General features: G+C 36.5%; 1 protein-coding gene across 1 annotated transcript in view; it reads right to left on the bottom strand.

Annotated features, from left to right (window-relative positions):
- TINAG (tubulointerstitial nephritis antigen) overlaps positions 1-20,997 on the bottom strand; it is a 94,794-nt gene that overhangs the window by 65,496 nt on the left and 8,301 nt on the right. The window contains exon 4 of the mRNA XM_049653844.1: positions 16,688-16,802. Coding sequence (XP_049509801.1) covers positions 16,688-16,802 — 115 coding nt within the window. The remainder of the gene's footprint in view (positions 1-16,687; positions 16,803-20,997) is intronic.

Genomic DNA, 20,997 nt, shown 5'->3' with positions numbered 1-20,997 from the left:
CAGGTTACTGATCCAATATCTTGCAAACAAAATTACTTCTGACAAGTATATAATTGCTTCAAAGACTAAAGAAAGATTTGGAATTTACATGTCGGCCTAAAAAGGTATCCATCCAAAATATTTATAAACTTGAATTTTGATTAGAGAGTTCAGTTTTGATTTAAAGAAACTACTATCACCTGATAAGAAAGTTATTAAATCTTGAGTTCCATTACTAAAAATATTATTTAGATGATGGAAGAAAAGTACAGAAAATGCCAAGCAGATCACAGTAGAGTGTCTGCATGATACCTTTAAGAGAAGTATCATGGAAATCCAGGTGATGTTAGATCCTTATACCATTAGACTGACCACACTGCAGAAACCTAGAGTTGAAGCTCAATCAATTTATGTTCTGAATAGAGAGTTCCAGAGATAGAGCTTCAGTCTCCAAAAGAGTCTTTCTAACTAAAATGGAAATATACCTATCTTATTAATTACTAATACTTCCCAATTTTATTATCATTGGCTCATCAATGAGCTCTTAAACATTTATAATACTAAGTTGTCTCAAGTTTTCAGAAAAATAGGTGCAGTGTGAGTTGTTACTTTACCACTTCAGAATTACAATTTAATAACATAGCTAGGACATTTCGCCTCTACTCTGTTAAGGCAATATACAACCATTACATTGAACACATTTCAGCCTGGTTGAATTATTTAGAATTTGACTTCCATATTCCAAAGCCTACCAGAATTCTTTGCACACAGGAGGTATTCAATAAATACCTCATAATAATGAGGAGATATAGATCTAACTGGTGGATTTCATCTCTTAAAAAATTATTTTCCTCTTTAGGCACATTAAGTTAAATTATAAACACCAGTCTGCTTTTATTGCTTTTACAATTTATTGCTTTAAAAATACTGGTCGGGGGTTAAGATAGTGGAGTAGTATAGGGGCCCCGAGCTTGTCCCATCCCTGAAACACAGCTAGATGAACATCAAACCATTTTGACCACCCTGGAAATAGATCTAAGGATTAATGCAACAATCTGCATAACTTGAGCCAGAGCTTGGCAGGTACATGGTTGTGGAGAGGTGAAGGAGGAAGACCTGTGAAGGGTAGGGAGCCCTTTTCATGGAGAGAGGACAGAGAGAGAGAAAGAGAAAGGGAGAGAATAAAGCACAACAGGATCATGCAAGAAAAGCACTCCCACCAAAAGTATCTGGTGAGAAAGAGAGAAAGAGTAAAAACACTCTCAGTGGACTGAACAAGAAACTTGTTCCCCAAAACCTTTGGGAGAAAGAAGAGAGTTTCAATAGCACCAGGATTCTATAAACAGTGGAGTCCAGAGTCTGAAGGTTCAGATTTCAGTGCCTGGTGATGCTCTGGTGAGGAAGCAGGGCTAATCCCCAGTAGCAGGCAGCAGGGACTGAGGGGTCCATGTGCCACACAGCGAGAAGCGGTTTCCCTGCTTGGAGTGCATTTAGTAGAGGCCATATGGCCTTCCCACTAGCAAAATTCCCAGTGGACCCTGGAGAGAAGCCACGTTTACTGACACTGGAACAAAGATGCCAGAGGGCACCAAAACCAAACCACAGAGGGCTGTGTGGGGTGATTTACCATAAACCTCTGCTGCTGTGCCATCGTGCAAACATTTTCTGAGACAAGCCAACACCAGCCACTGCTCAGTGAGAACTTTCCCCAGAGAATTTGCATGCATCCAAACCACAGGGGTCTCTAAAGTGTGGAGTTTTGACATGCCATCTAAGATAAAACTCTGGAGAGAGGTGCAGGCAGACAGCTTGGACGTGGATAGGGGAGAAGTGGGATAGACGGAGGCCTGAGACAAAGGAGGGGTGCCTGATCGCAGGTCAGTGAAGGTGTGGCATTCCTGCACCAAGAGTAAGGAACTGGGTGAAGCCATTTTCACCTCTAGCGTGTGAATACACACAGGGATTGACCCCAATAAGCTATGCAGTGTCATCAAGTGGAAAAGGGAGCTGTTACACCAAGCCCTGCCCATCTGTGGTACATCCCCCAAAAGACCAGGACAAATCCCTTCCATCTGCTGATTAGTCTACAGACTATAGGGTGCTTCAAAGTTTCATTTCTAGGGGAAATGATGTAACTGCATTCAGTTTTCATTCTGTCTGCTGGCTCCTTTATTTATTCGTTTTCTTCACTTCTGTTTTTGCTCAGGTTGTTTTCTTTTTTCTTTCTTTTCTTTCCCTTTCTTGGATACCAAAAGAAAAAAAATTATTTTTATGTTCTTATTTTTTAATTGTTTTATTCTATTTTACTTTCTTTATTTTATTTTATCCTATTTTAGTATTTAATTTTTTTTTTAAATTTTAACTAGGTTTTTCCTTTCTCTTTTTTCTCTGTTCTGTCAAGTTGCTCTCAACAAGCAGACCAAAACACACCTAGGATCTTGCATCCTTTATTTGATTTATTTGTGATTTTTTTTAATTTTTAAATTTTAATTTTATTATTTTTTTTTCTTCCTCCAAAGTGAAAAGATGGAGGAATTCACCCCAAAAGAAAGAACAGGAAGGGGGCATCTGGGTGGCTGAGTTGGTTAAGCATCCAACTTCAGCTCAGGTCATGATCTCGCAGATTGTGGGTTTGAGCCCTGTGCCAGGCTCCATGCTGATTGTTCAGAGACTGGAGCCTGCTTCAAATTCTCCCTCTCTCTCTGCCCATCCCCCCATTTCTATCTCTCTATCAAAAATAAATAAACATTAAAAAAAAAAAAGAAAGAACAGGAAGAAATGACAGCCATGTATTTAATCAATACTGATATAAGTAAGAAGTCTGAATTGGAATTTAAAACCACGATTATAAGAGTACTAGCTGGAGTTAAAAAAAAGCATAGATGACACCAGAGAATCCCTTTCTTTGGAGATAAAAGAACTACAAGCTAGTCATGCCAAAATTAAACATGCTGTAACCAAGATTCAATCTCTAATGGATGCCATGACAGCGAGGATGGCAAAATAGAGCAGTTAGTCAGTGATATAGAAGATGAAATTATGGAAAATAATGAAGCAGAAAAGAGGGAAACAAAGGAAAAAGATCAATATACAAGACTTAGAGAACACAGTGACTTATTAAAAATGAATAGCATTTGAATCATAGGAGTCCCAGAGAAGACAGAGAGAGAAAAAGGGGGAAAAGGTTTACATGAGCAAACTATAGCTGGAAACTTTCCTAATCAGGAAAAGGGTACAGACATCAAAATCCAAGGAGCACAGAGAACTCCCATTAGATTCAACAAAAACTAACCATCATCAAGGCATATCATAATCAAATCCACAAAATACACAGACAAGGAAAGAATTACAAAGGCAGCAAGGGAAAAAAGTCCTCAACCTACAAGGGAAGACAGATAAGGTTTGCAGCAGACCTATCCACAGAAACTTGGCAGGCCAGAAAGGAGTGGCAGGATGTATTCAATGTGCTGAATCAGAAAAATATGCAGCCAAGAATTCTTTATCCAACAAAGCTGTCATTCAGAATAGAAGGAAAGATAGAGTTTCCCAAACAAAAATTAAAGAAGTTCATGACCACTAAACTAGCCCTGCAAGAAATTTTAAGGGGAACTCTTTGAATGGAGAAAAACAAAACAAGACAAAGACCAGAAGACTAGAAAGCACCAGAGAACCAACTCTACAGGTGACACAATGGCACTAAATTCATATCTTTGAATAATCACTCTGAATGTAAATGCACTAAATGTTCCAATCAAAAGACATAGAGTATCAGGATGGATAAAAAAAAAACAAAAACGACAACAATGACAAAAAACAAAAAAACCACAACCTGTCTGTATGCTGCCTGCAAAAGACTCATTTTAGACATAAAGACACCTGCAGATTGAAAGTAAGGGGATGCAGAGCCATCTATCATGCTAACGGATGTCAAAAGAAAGCTGGAGTAGCCATACTTATATCAGAAAAACTAGATTTTAGAATAAAGACTGTAATAAAAGATGAAGAAGGGCATTATATCATAATTAAGAGGTCTATCCACCAAGAAGATCTAACAATTGTAAATATTTATGCACCCAACTTGATAGCATGCAAATATATAAATCAATTAATCACAAACATAAAGAAACTCATTGACATTAATACCATAATAGTAGGGGACTTCAATACCCCACTTACTACAACAAACAGATCATCTAGGCAGAAAATCAACAAAGATATAATGTCTTTGAATGACACACTGGACCAGATGGACTTAACAGATATATTTAGAACATTCCATCCTAAAGCAGCAGAATGCACATTTTTCTCAAGTGCACATGAAACATTCTCCAGAATAGATCACATACTGGGTCACAAATCAGCCCTCAACAAGTACAAAAAAGATCAATATCGTACCATGTGTATTTTCAGACCATAATGCTATGAAACTTGAAATCAACCACAAGCAAAAAAAAATTGGAAAGACCATAAATACTTGGAGATTAAAGACATCCTACTAAAGAATGAATAGGTTAGCCAAGAAATTAAAGAGGAAATTAAAAAGTACATGGAAGCCAATGAAAACAAGAACACAGCAGTCCGAAACCTCTGGTGTGAAGCAAAGGCAGTCATAGGAGGGAAGTATATAGCAATCTAGGCCTTCCTAAAGAAGGAATAAAGGTCTCAAATACACAATCTAATGTTACACCTAATGGAGCCGGGAAAAGAACAACAAATAAAGCCCAAAACCAGAAGAAGAAGGGACATAATGATTAGAACAGAAATCAATGATATCGAAATCAAATAAAAGAAAAAAACAGTAGGACACATCCATAAAAACAGGAGCTTGTTCATTGAAGGAATTAACAAAATTGATAAACCCCTAGCCAGACTGGTCAAAAAGGAAAAGGAAAGGACCCAAATAAATTAAATCACAAATGAAAGGGGAGAGATCACAACCAACACCAAAGAAATACAAACAATAATAAGAAACTATTATAAGCAATAATATGACAACAAATTGGGCAATCTGGAAGAAATGGACAAATTCCTAGAAACATATAAACTACTAAAATTGAAATAGGAAGAAGTAGAAAATGTGAAGAGACACATAACCAGTAAAGAAATTGAACCAGTAACCAAAAATCTCCCACCAAACAAGAGTTCAGGGTTTGACAGCTTTCCAGGGGAATTCTACCAAACATTTTAAGAAGAGTTAATACCTATTCATTTGAAACTGTTCCAAAAAATATAAAAGGAAGGAAAACTTCCAAAGTCATTCTATGAGACAGGCATTACTTTGATTCCAAAACCAGTCAAAGACTCCACTAAAAAGGAGAATTACAGACCAATTTCCCTCATGCACATATTTGCAAAAATTCTTACCAAGATACTAGCAAATAAAATCCAACAATACATTAAAAGAATTATTCACCACAATCAAGTGGGATTTATTCCTGGGCTGCAAGGTGATTCAATATCAACAAATCAATCAACATGATACATCACATTAATAAAAGAATTAATGCTTCTTTCTGCTTCTTTTTCAACAGAAGCAGAAAAAGCATTTGACAAAATACAGCATCCTTTCTTTGTAAAAATCCTCAAGAAGTTAGGGATAGAAGGAATAAACCTCAAGATCAGAAAGGCCATATACAAAAGACCTTCAGCTAATATCCTCCTCAATGGGCAAATACTATGAGCTTCCTGGTAGGTCAGGAACACGACAGCGATGTTCACTCTCACCACTGTTGCTCAACATATTGTTGGAAGTCCTAGCCTCAGCACTCAGACAACAAAAAGAAAGAAAAGGCATCCATATCATAGAGGAAGAAATTACACTTTCACTCTTCACAGATGACATGATACTCAACATGGAAAACCCAAAAGACTCCACCAAAAAACTGCTAGAACTGATACATGAATTCAGCAAAGTCACCGGATACAAAATCAATGTACAGAAATTGGTTGCATTTCTACATATCGGTAATGAAGCAGGAGAAAATCAAGAAATCAATCTAATTTACAATTGTACCAAAAACCATAAAATACCTAGCAATAAAGTAACCAAAGAGATAAAAGATCTGTACCCTGAAAACAATAGAAAGCTCATGAAAGAATCTGAAGAAGACACAAAGAAATGGGAAAGAATTCAATGCTCATAGATAGGAAGAACAAATATTGTTAAAGTGTCTATACAACCAAAGCAATCTATACATTCAATGCAACACCAGCATTCTTCACAGAACTAGAAAAAAACAATTCTAAAAATTTGTATGGAATCAGAAAAGACTCCAAATGGGCAAAGTAATGTTGAAAAAAAGAACCAAACCTGGAAGCATCACAATCTGGACTTCAAGCTGTATTACAAAGCTGTAATTATTCAGACAGTATGGTACTTGCACAAAAACAGACAAACATATCAATGGAACAGAATAGAAAAACCAGAAATGGAGCCACAAACATATGGTCAACTAATCTTTGACAAAGCAGGAAAGAATATCCAATGGGAAAAAGACAGTCTCTTCAGCAAATGGTGTTGGGAAAACTGGACAGTGACATGCATAAGAATGAACCTGGACCACTTTCTTACACCATACACAAAAATAAACTCAAAATAAATGAGAGACTTAAGTGTGAGACAGAAAACCATCAAATCCTAAAGAAGAAAACAGGTAACAACCTCTTTGACCTAGGCCACAGCAACTTCTTACTAGACATGTCTCCAGAGGCAAGAGAAACAAAAGCAAAAATGAACTATTGGGACAAATCTTCTGCAAGACAAAACCTTCTGCACAGTAAAGGAAACAATCAACAAAACTAAAAGGCAACCAAAGGAATGGGGGAAGATATTTTCAAATGACATATCAGATAAAGGGTTAATATCCAAAATCTGTACAGAACTTATCAAACTCAATATCCCCAAAAAACCAAATAATTCAGTGAAAAAATGGGCAAAAGACATGAACAGACACTTTTCCAAAGAAGACATCTAGATGGCTAACAGACACATGAAAAGATGCTCATCATCTCATCACTCATCATCAGGGAAATACAACATCACTCATCATCAGGGAAATACAAATCAAAACCACAATGAGATGCTACCTCATACCTGTAGGATGGCTAAAATTAACAACTTGGGAAACGAACAAGTGTTGGCAAGGATGCAGAGAAAGGGGAACACTTTTTCACTCCTGGTGGGAATGCAAACTGGTACAGCCACTCTGGAGAACAATATGGAGGTTCCTCAAAAAATTAAAAATAAAACCACCCTATGACCCAGCAATTGCACTACTTGGTATTTATCCAAAGGATACAAAAATGCATATTTGAAGAGGCACATTCACTCCGATGTTTATAGCAGCACTATCAAAAATAGCCAAAGTATGGAAAAAGCCCAAATGTCTATTGACTGATGAATGAATAAAGAAGATACGGGGTGTACAGGGTGTGTGTGTGTGTGTGTGTGTGTGTGTGTGTGTGTGTATACTGTATATACATATATATATACATACACATACAATGGAATATTAGTTGGCGATCAAAAAGAATGAAATCTTGCCATTTGCAACAACATGAATGGAACTAGAATGTATTATAATAAGCAAGATAAGTCAGAGAAAGATAAATATCACATGATTTCACTCATACGTGGGATTTAAGAAACAAAATAGATGAATATGGGTGCCTGGGTGGCTCAGTCCATTAAGCGTCCAATTCTTGGTTTCAGTTCAGGTCATGCTCTCATGGTTTGGAGTTCAAGATCCATGCCAGGCTCTGTGCTGACAGCATTGAGCCTGCTTGGGAGTCTCTCCCCACCACTTTCTCTCTGCCCCACCCCCGCTTGCGCTCTCTCTCTCTCTCTCTCTCTCTCACTCAAAATAAATAAACAAACATTAAAAAAATTTTTAAAAAGAAAAGAAACAAAACAGATGAACATAGGGTAAGGGAAGGAAAAATAAGATAAAAACAGAGAAGGAGTCAAGCCAGAAGAGACTCACAAATACAGAGAACAAACTGAGGGGTGCAGGAGGGTGCTGGGTGGGGGGATGGGCTAAATAGGTGATGGACATTAAGGGGGGGCACTTGTTAGGATGAGCACTGGATGTCATATGTAAGTGATGAATCACTAAATCTGCTCCTGAAACCATTATTACACTCTATGTTAACTACCTTGGATTTGAATAAAATTTTAAGATAATACTAATTGTCAATCTTCCTCAATAAAATAAGGCAATAGAGAAATAACAAGCAAAATGACATTTTTATTGAAAACATATTTACCAACCCACTAAGCCAGATCCAATTCATAAAGCTCACCTATTGGATCTTTCAGAAATTTATCACTTATTTACTATTGCTTTTCCAAAGAATAAGCCAGTAGGCTTTGAAGATCAACAGGCAAATACTATCTTACAATTTTATTTGCCTTATGATATCAGCTAATCTGATGTAATAAGCAAAAAGCAAATTTTTTATCCCATTATTCCATGATTATTGCATGTCTGTAATGTAAAAGTGTTTTTAAGGGCTTATAAACTAAGGTAGGCATCAGAGAATAATAACTTTTAGGAATTGATAATAGAGGTTGAGCTTTAACAAATGCTAATTTTTTTGTTAAAGGATGCTTAATAAAGCAAAAAAAGCAAGACTATCAGCTGTGAGTGACAGAAATTTCAAAGTGACAGTGGCTTAAATAAGATAGAAATTTATTTTTAAAAATATTTACACTTTTGCAAGTGGGCATTTTTAAATTTTTTAACTGTAATGATGAAAAAGTTTCGGTCATAATATAGCTATTTTTTAAATTAACATTAGTCAAATTTGAAGTTAAATTTGAACGGTCTCCCTGCTTCAATATTTCTATGTAAAGTTAAAAATTAAAGATCTTGTGAACAAATACAAAAGTCAAATGCAATGGTGAACACTGGAGAATTTTTTATAGTATTTCCTGCATTTAACTGAATCAAAATCTCTGAAAGAGTAATGCAAACATAATCACAGACCAGCTTGAGAACACTCTAGTCAAATTCTAGACATTCTGGACATTCTTACTAGGAGCCCATATCTCTACAATATCCACTATGTGAGTTACTGCCTCTATTTCTGGCTGCACTTTCCTCCACTTAAATTTGGATAATCAGAGTGATCTGAGAATCAAAAGAAGGCAACAGAGAATATCATTTTGTTCTGACCTTCACAATCCAAGGCCATGAATACCAAGAAATTTCCTCTAAACTATTTGATGTTGGAGAGGATAGGCAAATTTTCTGGTTGCTAACAGCAAAATGAATTTTTCAACTTTAGCAATATTTGTCATCAGTCCTTTAACTCTGGAAGAATTAGCTTGGATATTTCTCTAGTTTCTATTTATACGGTAATTTATTTAGTGATCTACTTATAAATATCAGTATTCCATGATAACACTATGGAGGTAGTGCTAATTCTCCAATCCTCCCCCTTTCCATAGGATTCCCTTCATTCAGAGAAATAACAACTTTAGAGGTGCCTGAGTGGTTCAGTCGGTTAAGCGTCCAACTTTGGTTCAGGTCATGATCTCACATCTGTGGGTTCAAGCTTCACATCGGGGCTCTGTGCTGACATCTCAGAGCCTGGAGCCTGCTTCGGATTCTGTGCCTCCCTCTCTCTCTGCCCTTCCCCTGCTCATGCTTGCTCTCTCTCTCTGTCTCTCTCTCTCTCTCAAAAATAAACATTAAAAAATTTTAAAAAAGAAAAAGAAATAACAGTTTTAGCTCATCACGTGCAGGTCACAAAAATGACTGCCTTCCCTAGCCCCCATTGGCTTCTAGGCATGTCCCCTTACTAAGTTCTGTCCTTATGGGATATAAGCCTAAGAGTCATCAGCAGTTTCTGAGAATTTTCTTTCAGAGATAAATGATACTTCACTTTTACTTCTTTTTATTGATCTTTTTTATTTTCCTGCTAGCAGAAATTAGACATGGAGAAGCCTTCTTGAATGATTACATGGCCTTGGATAGAAACACTCTGGAAAACAGAACAAGAAAGAAGAAGCCTGGGTATCCAACACCATGGAGTGCAATTCTAGAGGAAGACCACCCATTTCCAGATTTGCTGGTGATAGGTCAATTTCCATGATATTTAAGACACTATCCTTTTGAATTTTTGTCATTCTCAGATGAGTTTAATCATAATTATAATAGCACACATAACAGACATTAAAGTTGCCACAACAGTCCCATATTTCACTGAAGCCAGGACATTATCAAATGTAAGTAGCATCCCAATTTCAGAGGTGCAAAAAAGTGAAGAAAATAAGCATCTAGAAATTGATGAACTATGATACTTCCTAAAATGAGTTTCTTAGAACACTAATTCTGGGGAATTGTAATAGATAATTATAAAAGAAGGAGTTGGTTAATCTAACAGTTCTGAGAAACACCGGTTTTGAAAATTAAATAGATTTTTTTCTCATTACTTTTTTTTTTACAAGCTACCTAAGTGCTGTGAGACTCTAGGAAATGGAAATAACATGCATGATTTTAAATGCCCATGACCCAATGCAAAGTATTTTATCTTATTTCATTTCATTTCACATCATTTTGCTTGTGAAGCAGAGCAAAGAACGTGCTCTGGGAAGAAGCACAGAATGGACTAGATAACCCAGGTTTGAGGGTAACCCAGAGAGCAGGTGCTTGCTCTACCAACACACCAGATCGCCTCAGGAATCTACTCTTGTGACAGCACCAAATATTTATTCACAAGGAAGGGAGAAATAAATTTTCACATTTCTTTTTGGAGAGCTGCCTTGCAGTGATCAATTCAGCCTCCCAGTGTTGTTCGAGTCACATTCAATTATATCACAGTGTTACACACCAGATTGTAACTAGCACAGAAAAATAAAACTGAGAACTAAAAACTCAAAAACTGACTTGAGAGATAAGACACTCATTCTACCACAAGTTCAGCTGAATAAGGAGGGAGGCAGTATGCGTATTTTCTAAAGTTTCTCGAAGGCTGTGGGGTTCCATTCTGAGACGGAGGGAAAGGAAGGAGACATAAGCACATGCTTTGGTGCTCTTTGAATTTTAAAACTCTTAATTTGGAGACAGCAAGAACTGGCATCCTAATCTGTCCCAGGCTCTTTACCTACATAGATGAGACGATTCTGAGATGAACTGAGGAAAATATACATGTAAACAGACTCCACCAGATAGATATCTGGCCGTGCCCCTCTTATGCAGCATCACTGACACCTGCATTTTACAGTTATTATTCAAGCCTGATGCCATTTGCCTATATTCATGTATGTGGGAGCTAACCATCATTTTTATGGGGCAAATGTTCATTTTTGTTTAAAATTATGGAAAGAACAAAAACATGTAACTCTGTTCTTCATGTTTCTAGATAGTGTTTCATTTTCTACAGAGGTTTCTGTTCACACAGGTGACAAACACTTCTGGAATCAAGTAGATTATTTTTAATGAAATAAAAAATTTCTATAGCCTATGAAGGGTTAAAAGCTACACTTCATTATATTCACTTTGATTTTTTTGCAAAGGTAATTCTCATCCCTCCAGTACTTGCTGTTGTTGAATATATTTCAGACAGGAAAAAACAAATTCCTCCTGTTATAACGAATCACTTAGAGAAATAAATCCAGTCAGTTAATACTGTGTTTTAGCTAGAATGGTCAGGTATCCAGATGATTAAGTAAATTTTCATTTCTCATTTCAGTGATTGGTGGCTTTAAAAGTTACTATATAAAATATTATTTTACTTTTAACTTCCAACAAACCATAGAGAAAGACATCGTTTTTCCTTTATTATTAATACCAACTAAAATACACCAAAATCATTTATATTGAATGACTGAGAAAAGATGTTATACTAGTAAGGTATAAGGTTCACAAAAAAATTTTTAAAACATCTATCATAACTTGGTTAACTTTATTGTTCTCCCTGGGGAATCAACAACAACAAAACTATTTAAAATTTTTTTGAACTATGCCAAGTATACAAATGAACTCTCAATTTCCCCATTTCTGTCTGAAAATACTATTTTTAAATCAAAATATTTGTAATATTTATAATAGAATATAATGCAATGAAGCTTCTTGAAGTTATCTCCCAAATTCAAAAGCACTTGGACATTATGTCTAGAAAAACAATCAGGTACAAAGCTGATGATTAGATCATATCAGATTAGATTAGATTTAATTTGATTTGATTTGATTTGATTTAGGAGCATAGTAGAAAAATTTTCAGGTTCACCAGAAATATGTAAACTCCAATAGGGCCAATATTTCCAGAACTACACCTTTTCTTTATGAAATAAAAATCTCCAAGTGATGAAGTTTTGGATAACTTTTTCTTATGAAATTGACCCTACTCTTCTCCCATGGTTAAACTAAAGGAGAAAGAACAACTTTATACAGTATAGAATAACATTTCTGTTATATATGCAATATAGTATATAATAACTACTTCTCTTTCAGAATTCATGGCTTCTTACAACTGTTATGAGCAAGGTAGTACTGCTGTCATTATTTCAAAGAGGAGAAAATGGAGACAATAAGTGAAGGAGCCAGATTGAGACCCAAGTACACTGGCTCCAAAGCTCATGTTCATCATGTTTGGTGTATGGAATGGTACCCACATGGGTAAACACACTGGCTTACTCGTGCCTATTAACAGACTTCAATAGTGATGTTTCTGCTGGCTCAAAAGGACCTCAGCCATTGCCAGCTTTGCATATAGTCATAATAGCTGGTTGTTTCCATTGTTTGCTTTCTGAGACACTGAGAAAGTTCTAATTTATCCCTAAATGTACTTCTGCTCTAGTGTGAATTTTCAGAAGGAAAATACAATGCACAATTTCACAAATTTATTTGACCACAGATGGGACATCTTTTAACTTATTGTTTTAAAGTTTATTTATTTATTTTGAGAGAGAAAGAGGTGGGGAGGGGCAGAGAGAGAATCCCAAGCAGGCTCTGCACTGACAGTGCAGGGATGGAACTCACAAACCACCAGATCATGACCTGAGCTGAGATCAAGTCAGATGCTTGGGGCGCCTGGGTGGTTCAGTTGGTTAAATGTCTGACTTGGGCTCAGGTCACGATCTCACCGTTTGTGAGTTCAAGCCCCACATCAAACTCTGGGCTGACAGCCTGGAGCCTGCTTCAGAATCTGTGCCTCCTTCTCTCTCTGCCCCTTCCCCACTCGCACTCTGTCTCTCTCTCTCCTCTCTCTCTCTCTCTCAAAAATAAATAAGCATTAAATATTAAAAAAAAAAAAAAGAGTCAGATGCTTAACCATCTGAGCCACCCAAATGCCACCAGATGGTACATCTTTACTCCCAATCTTGGAAGATTGGTGGTCCATGGAACAAATGTCAAGAAATATTGAAATAAGGGTCAAGCTGTGTCACAGCCTGCTTTATACCACAAGGAGACAAAAGACTCAATGGGCAGAATTTGAAGTTCTTGTGGGGAGCTTTCTGATGGCCAGCTTCCAATCAGTCACATTGTGATTCTATTCATACAACATACACAGCTTCAATGGACTGCCAGAGAATTGTTGATTCATCTAATCGTTCATAAAATTTTTAGTGTAGAACCATTACGAACAGAACTGTTCCATCAAGGTATTGCTTTGAACAATACCAATCTAAGAAAAACATCAAGAAAAAAAAATAAAAATATGCATGCATTCACCAGCCAGCTTTTGTTGACCTGACATCAAACATAATTAATTCTAATGTGGGTGAAGTGAGTCTTTCTCAACACCAAGGAGTTGTATGGTCTAAACTGCCTTCTTTCTTTCCCTTTTTCACTTCCTCCCATCTACTCTGACTGTACCCAGAGAAAACAGTAAGTTTATGTTTTCTTCTGTCTGTCCTCACTTAAGATTGCCATCCAGGAAGGGCTCCCTAAAACCCTGAAGCTAACTTTTTCCAATCCTACACTCTCAACATCTTTTTATTCTTCATTGTTATTAACCACACTCTACAAATATTCATTTGAATTGAATAAGCTCCTATAGATTAAACAAATTTTGCATATTTATGTGATCATGGAACACTCTGCACAATGCCTACTGGCATTTCTCTAACTCGCGCTCAGCAGACACATTATGGGAATAGTGGATTAAACCAAGGAATGAAACCAGGAATCCAGCCAGGGAACAGAAGAGCCTTCCCAGAAACCAGGAATGACTCATTGCTCATCTGTTCCACCCTGGAAAAAGAATTTTATAAACCCTAACTCTCATTCAGGTAAAACTGTCAACGAAAGGAAGTTTTGGGAGTGGGGATGCAGTGGAGTTTCTTACTAAAATCATTCGCACTATTGGCAACTGCCTACTCTAACTCTACCCATAGATCATCCTATGTTGAAAATGATATTTAAAAAAATATATCTGGGAAAGGTAGTGGGGGGGGGGGAGTTATCCAGAAGCATATCCACAAAGAAAAAAATTCAATTCATTGTACTCAGAGGCAGGTTGATGTCTTGAGGTATTTTCTATGTAGTCACCAGACTGAGAATTGACATATTTTGTAGCTCTTTCTGTAGCAACCAATTCAACTCAGTTCACTTCCTAGAAGTACTTGTTATATTTCTGATTTTCTTCCATATCCATATATTAGGACACCTCCAACACTTGGAAACTTTTTGAAAGGCCCTCAGTCCTCAAGCTACTACACCCTAGAAATAAGAAGCTATTTCCTTACCTTACATCATGAGTGGGTAATGGAACTCTTACAGATCAGCCAGATTTTCCTTATTGCTTTCCTGGAATAAGCTGGCAACTGTGTTCCATTAATTCAGAGCATTGGGCAATTTTAATTCTCCCAAAGTACTAATCATTAAGATTTTTCATGTAAATATCTCCACAACGATTTTTATGCAAACAAATCCCCAGCAACTAATAAATGAATTAGAATTAGATTTCCTTTTCTATACTGTGGTGAGTGGCAACTTGGGAAAGGAACACAACTCATGTCTAGAATATAAAATATTCCAAGTTGCAAAAATTAAATCTTAAAAAGGAAATGTTAGAAATAATACAGAGAAAATGTATATAGACACCCAAATGAGTATTTGACTGACTGGAGCCCTTAATAAAAGCAAGCGATAAAACAATCCTTATAAAAGGAATGAATTTATTCTTTCTTGAATAATAATGCCTCTTTTTTTTCCCCCAGATGGTGATAAATTAAAAAAAAAGCAGCCAGAAAAAAAAATAAATAACACTTCCAACTGATCATAGAATTAGGTCACTAAAAACCATGAATCTGAGCCACATCTCTAAAGATTTTGTATCTTACTCATTCTAGGAAAGATCCAAAAGTATCTCTACAGCTGATCATTTCATCAAGTTAGCTCTGCTTTTTGTTATTTTGAACCTGAGCTGGCCAAAGCTAACTGATTCTACTGGAACGTTAAGAGACAATTTGGGGGCCCAGATATTTTAAGATGGCCTGTCTCTGCAATTTAAGTAATTCTGTGGTGGCTTTTCACTTCTCCCAATCTCAGTGTGACTTAACCTCCCTCAATCTCACTTTTCTTGTCTTTAAAATTTAGATAATCATAGTACCCACCTCATCAAGCTGCTGAGGAAATTAGAGGAGATAACGTATGATAGTGTTTATAAGAGCGTTTAACACACGACTACTCAATACATGGTGGCTATTTTGATCTTTTCTGATGTTGGTTATAATTTAGTAGAACCCATTTGTGGAATTTGAATTGGTATAGGAACTCAGGGGACCACATCTCTTGAAAGCAAAGTGCATTAAATGCTTCATGAGAAACCTGTGGATTTACACCTCATCCAATGGCAAACAACAGCCCTGCTCACTCCGGAGACACAGAGCTTCCAGGCAGCCAGGACCTGAAGCCTGCACTGCACTGAAGCCTCCAGCCACTTAGGAGCACCTCTCAGCCCAGGGCAGTCGTACAGGCCCTTGAATACAGTCAACATCTCAGCTGGAAAGTATGTGTGCTCCACACAACACACATCTGGTGGTCGATCTGCAGTTCTACGAGTTAGAGGTCTGTGACCCTGGAGACCTAGAAGCCTCTTATATAAGATACCTATTATCAGATGACAACGTCTCTTAAAAACGAAGGGGAAAGCCAATACAATAGTGCAAAGTGTAAGAGTGTAGGAAACGCAGCAATTTCACGAAGGAGTTTGTGAGGTCATCTGGAAAAATTTGAAGGTGCTCCCGTAGTGGAAATTTTGAGGATGCACCTTTACAAATTACCATAACATACATGTCTGCAGTTACTGCCATTTACCTTAGCCTCATGTGATAATGGCTAGCCCCAAGACAGCAGAACTCTGTTTTGATGAATTCAAAAGATATCTGTGTTTACTGAAAAAAAGAAAAATATGGACAACTAATGCCTTGCTTGAGCACTGGGTCACTTAATGACTAATAATCTGAAATATGAAATTCTATGAAATCATTAGTGTGCAAATGAATACACGATCATTGTTAAAGGCAGGAGACTTTCTCTATTAGACATTGGTGAATGTTCAGAGTTCACACGAAACTTCTGAGGAAGGTGACAACCATTTTGGTAAAGATTTTCTATTTTTATGACAAAATTTAACTCTGAAAGCTCAAAATTCATGATTTTAGTTATTTAAAAAATCTTCACATGCACATGCAAACATGTGGTGAGTGGCAACTGTTCAAACACATATATACTTGAATCAAACAGAGAACACTTACTGTCACTTCATTCATACTCAGAAGCATGGGACTAGGTGGCAGGGTGCCAAGACGATACTTGAAACCTTCTTCTAAAGTCATTCCCCAGAATTGGCTGTAGTTCTGGGCTGTCCATCTGCATTCCAAATGAAAGAGAAAAATTGGTACAGGTAATGTAATATCACTTTTATAAATACATGTTTGCTTATATTTCTGAAATTACATAACATCAGAACGATTACTGTAAGCTAGATAGCCTTTATATAAAGAATGCATTATTGCTTTCTCTTATAGTAAAACATATGAGGCATTTCTTAAATTATGTCTATTTCAATAGATTTTCATGACTTAGATGAGGAACCTAAGGCTATATCAATATACACTAAATTTAAGAATATGAATCTTTACATATCATATGGGATTAAGTGGCAAAAACCAATATATACAGTTTCATTTAAATGTCATAAAATGAATTTTAGGAAGAAACCTGAAGGGTGCCTATGTGGCTCAGTCGGTAAGGTGTCTAAATCTTGATTTCAGCTCAGGTCATGATTTCGCTGTTCATGGGATCAGATCAAGATCTGTGCTGGTACCATGAAGCCTGCTTAGGATTCTCTCTTCCTCACTCTTGGTCTCCAGCCCCTCTCTCTCAAAATAAATAAATAAACATTAAAATAAACAAAGAAGCTTGGATGTACAGAAATGTACTTATAGATTAAACAAGGTAATTGTTTTATACATAATTTATATTTAAAAATAATTTGACCATGTAAAAGGAAGTATCCATGAAAAATTGAGGATAAAATAATTATGCTTAAAAACATACTTCAGTGCTTATTAATTTTATTAAATATTTTATTTAAATACAGAAATATTCTATCATATATTAAAGAATTAATTTGTATAAGTGCTCAATAATCTTCGTTATTATTAATGATGGTATAAATTCAAATGATATGAAATTAAATAGCAAAAAGTACTTATTTTTTTAGAGACAATGTTTGTGCCCTTTTATAGGAAAAGAAGCTTTGTTTTCAAAATCTAACATTGAAATTTAAATTCAACAAAAAAATTTATTTTTAAGGGTTATTTTATTTTATTTTATTTTATTATTTTATTTTTTGAGAGAGCAAGAGACAGCATGAGCAGGGGAAGGACAGAGAAAGAGAGAGAGGCACAGAATCCAAAGCAGACTCTAGGCTCTGAGCTGTCGGCACAGAGCCCAACGCGGGGCCAAACTCATGAACTATGAGTCAGGACCTGAGCTAAAGTTGGCTGCTTGACCAACTGAGCCATCCAGGCACTCCTCAACAAAAACTTTCTTTAGAGATGAAAGGAGATGAGAAAGATGATAGTAATTTAATCATTGCTTGTTTGAATTATTTACAACTTGAGGACAATATATTTTCAGTACTTAAATCAAACTAAATTCAATCCTATTGTGCTAATTACCAAAATTGCTTATAATGTGATATACTATCATGCATGATGGAAAATACAACTCGATGTTCAGTAATATGTCTACCAAGTTAATGCTTTTTTTAAATCTGTTAGTTAATAAAACCTTAAGCAACTGTGAGCCACAAGCTTATTTATTTTTTATTTTTTATAATTTTTATTTAGATTCTAGTGCATTAACATATAATATAATATTGGTTTCAGGAGTAGGATTTAGTGATTCATTACTTGCATTTAACACCCAGTGCTCATCACAGCAAGTGCCCTCCTTAATACCCATTGCCCATTTAGCCCATCCCCCCACCCATCTCCCTCCATCAACCCTCTGTTCTCTATCATTAAAAGTCTTTTATGGTTTGTTTCCCTCTCTCTTTTTTTCCTCCCTCCCCATATGTTCATCTGTTTTGCCTCTTAAATTCCACATATGAGTGAAATCATATGATATTTGTCTTTCTCTGACTTATTTTTGCCTGGCATAATACCCTCTAGTTCCACCCACGTTGTTGCAAATGGCAAGATGTCATTCCTTTTGATGTCTGAGTGGTATTCCATTGTACATATGTGTCACATTTTTTTTTTGCCCATTCATTAGTTGATGGACACTTGGTAAGCCACAATTTTAGAGTGCAATCTCCACCACCAAAGGAAATCTTTGACTATGTTAGATACTGCCCCACATTTAAGAGACCATTAGGACCAGCCATAGACAAAACCATGACATCAGTAAAGTATGTTTTTGGTGCCCTACAACTGGTAGTTTTCAAATATTCAGATACATTTGTGGTCATTTAATTAATTACTCAATTTCATGAGCAGGGATTGTTATTTAAAAAAATAAATAGAATACAGGAGAAATAATGGGAAATATTAGTTTATTGCACATAGTGAGGGTAAGTACTATTTTTATATATGTAAGTGTGTGCATGTATAGCATTTGTTTGTACAGGTATGCATGTGCACATGTATGCATATTAAATCACAAAGTTAAATGTACTTTTTCCTGTGAATTATGCTCAAAACAGTGTGAAAAGACTACTATTCTATTCCATCCTCTTTGATCTAGACTCATAACTTTTCCTTCAATCCAATTTAGCATTTACTGAACATTCTTAGTTTATCTTATTCTCTCTTAGAGCTTAGTAATAAGTAAATTTCTCTCCAGGAGCTCAGACCCTAAAAAGACTGCAACGATAGAAATGACTTCAGTATGTGTCATTTATTAGCAGTATGCCAAGGTATGATCAGAGTAGAGGATTCAAATACAACTCTGCCTGAAGGAATTGGCTTTTTTTTTTTTTTTTTTTTTTTTTTTTTTACAGAAAGTGACTTTCGTGCTCAGTCTGGAAGGATGAGAATGAGTTTGATGAGCAGGTTTCAAAGAGGACATTTATTCTTAAAAAAAAAGGCAAAGTATACAGGTTTGAAACTGGGTAGCACATTTAGCAAAGAGCAGATATGTTTAATGTTAAACCTATAGAAGGGCCTAGAGAGACAGAAACGGGAAAGATTGTAAAAAATAAGGTAGTAAAGCAGTATTTGGGCCAGAATGTTACTTTTGTCAAGGAGTATAATGATATTCTACGAGCAATGGAGTATCATTGAGGATTTTTTTAAAAGTGAATAGCAGAATCAAAGCTTTGACTTAGAGGGATAACCATGAAAGTATAAAGGATTGGTTTCAGTTTGATGAGACTGAAACAGAAAAATCAGGTCATCTCAAATGAGGCCTGATAAAAAATTGCACTTAAGGGGTTCCTGGGTGGCTCAGTTGGTGAAGCATCCAACTCTTGATTTCGGCTCAGGTCATGATCTCATGGTTCCTGGGTTTGAGCCTCACTGGGCTCTGTGCTGATAGCAAGGAGCCTACATGGGATTCTCTCTCTCTCTCTCTCTCTCTCTCTCCCTCTCTTTCTCACTCTCTCTCTCTGCCTCTCCTCCACTCACACTCTCTCTCTTGCTCTCTCAAAATTAACATACTTAAAAATTTTTTTAACTATGTAAAAAATATAAATGCACTAGAATATAGCAGAGGGGCAGAGAACACAAATATCTTAAAGAAACCATGAATGCAGATATTATGAGAGACTAGTGACTGCCAGTGAAGAGGAAAGAAGAATCAAACTAATTTCTGATTTTCTGGCTTGGATGACAAGGCAGAGGGGAATCCAGTCACCAAGGACAGGTGGAAGTGGTAAATCCTTTTGGTTTGGGATATGTTGATTTGAGAAACTATTGAAAAATCAAAGGCAACTTATCCAAAAAACTAAATTTTCAATTCATAAAAAAAAAAATCAAGCTTAGAGATGTGGTAGATCATAAAGGGTCACAAATAATTTGTGATTTTTTTCAAGAAGTGGATCTATTTCCCCAACATTTGAATATAGGCAGGCATAGGGACTTGCTATGCCCAACAGAAGGCAAGAGAGTTGATTCTGTACAACTTGCAAACTTAGGCCTGAAAAGCAGTCAGCTTCCCCTCATGCCCTGTTTGAACCCTGGCATTATGTGGAGAGGCCACGGCTAGCCTGCTGGAGACACACAGGCCCAGCGACAGCCAGCACCAACCACAAGGCAGGGGAATGAGGCCATCTTCCACAGCTGGGCCCCAGTGGAGGCTCCAGATGCCTGTAGACATACGAGTAACTGCGGCAGAGATCAGGAGAAGAGCCTCAGCTAAGTCCTTCCCAAGTTCCTGAAGGGAACAAGTGAAAAACTCATGGCTTTAAGCTGTTAAATTCTGGAGTGGTTTGCTGTACTACATCAGATAATTGAAAGTTATCTATCTCCCTTTGTTCCACTAACTTGCTGATTATTATACCTGTACTAATTTGGCACTTGCATACGGCCCTATCTTTAGAAATCCTTTCACAAAC

Source organism: Panthera uncia (genome assembly GCF_023721935.1).
Source record: "Panthera uncia isolate 11264 chromosome B2 unlocalized genomic scaffold, Puncia_PCG_1.0 HiC_scaffold_24, whole genome shotgun sequence".
NCBI lineage: Eukaryota > Metazoa > Chordata > Mammalia > Carnivora > Felidae > Panthera > Panthera uncia.
The sequence above is the reverse complement of the archived record's forward strand: the minus strand, read 5'-3'. Positions and strand labels throughout refer to the sequence as shown.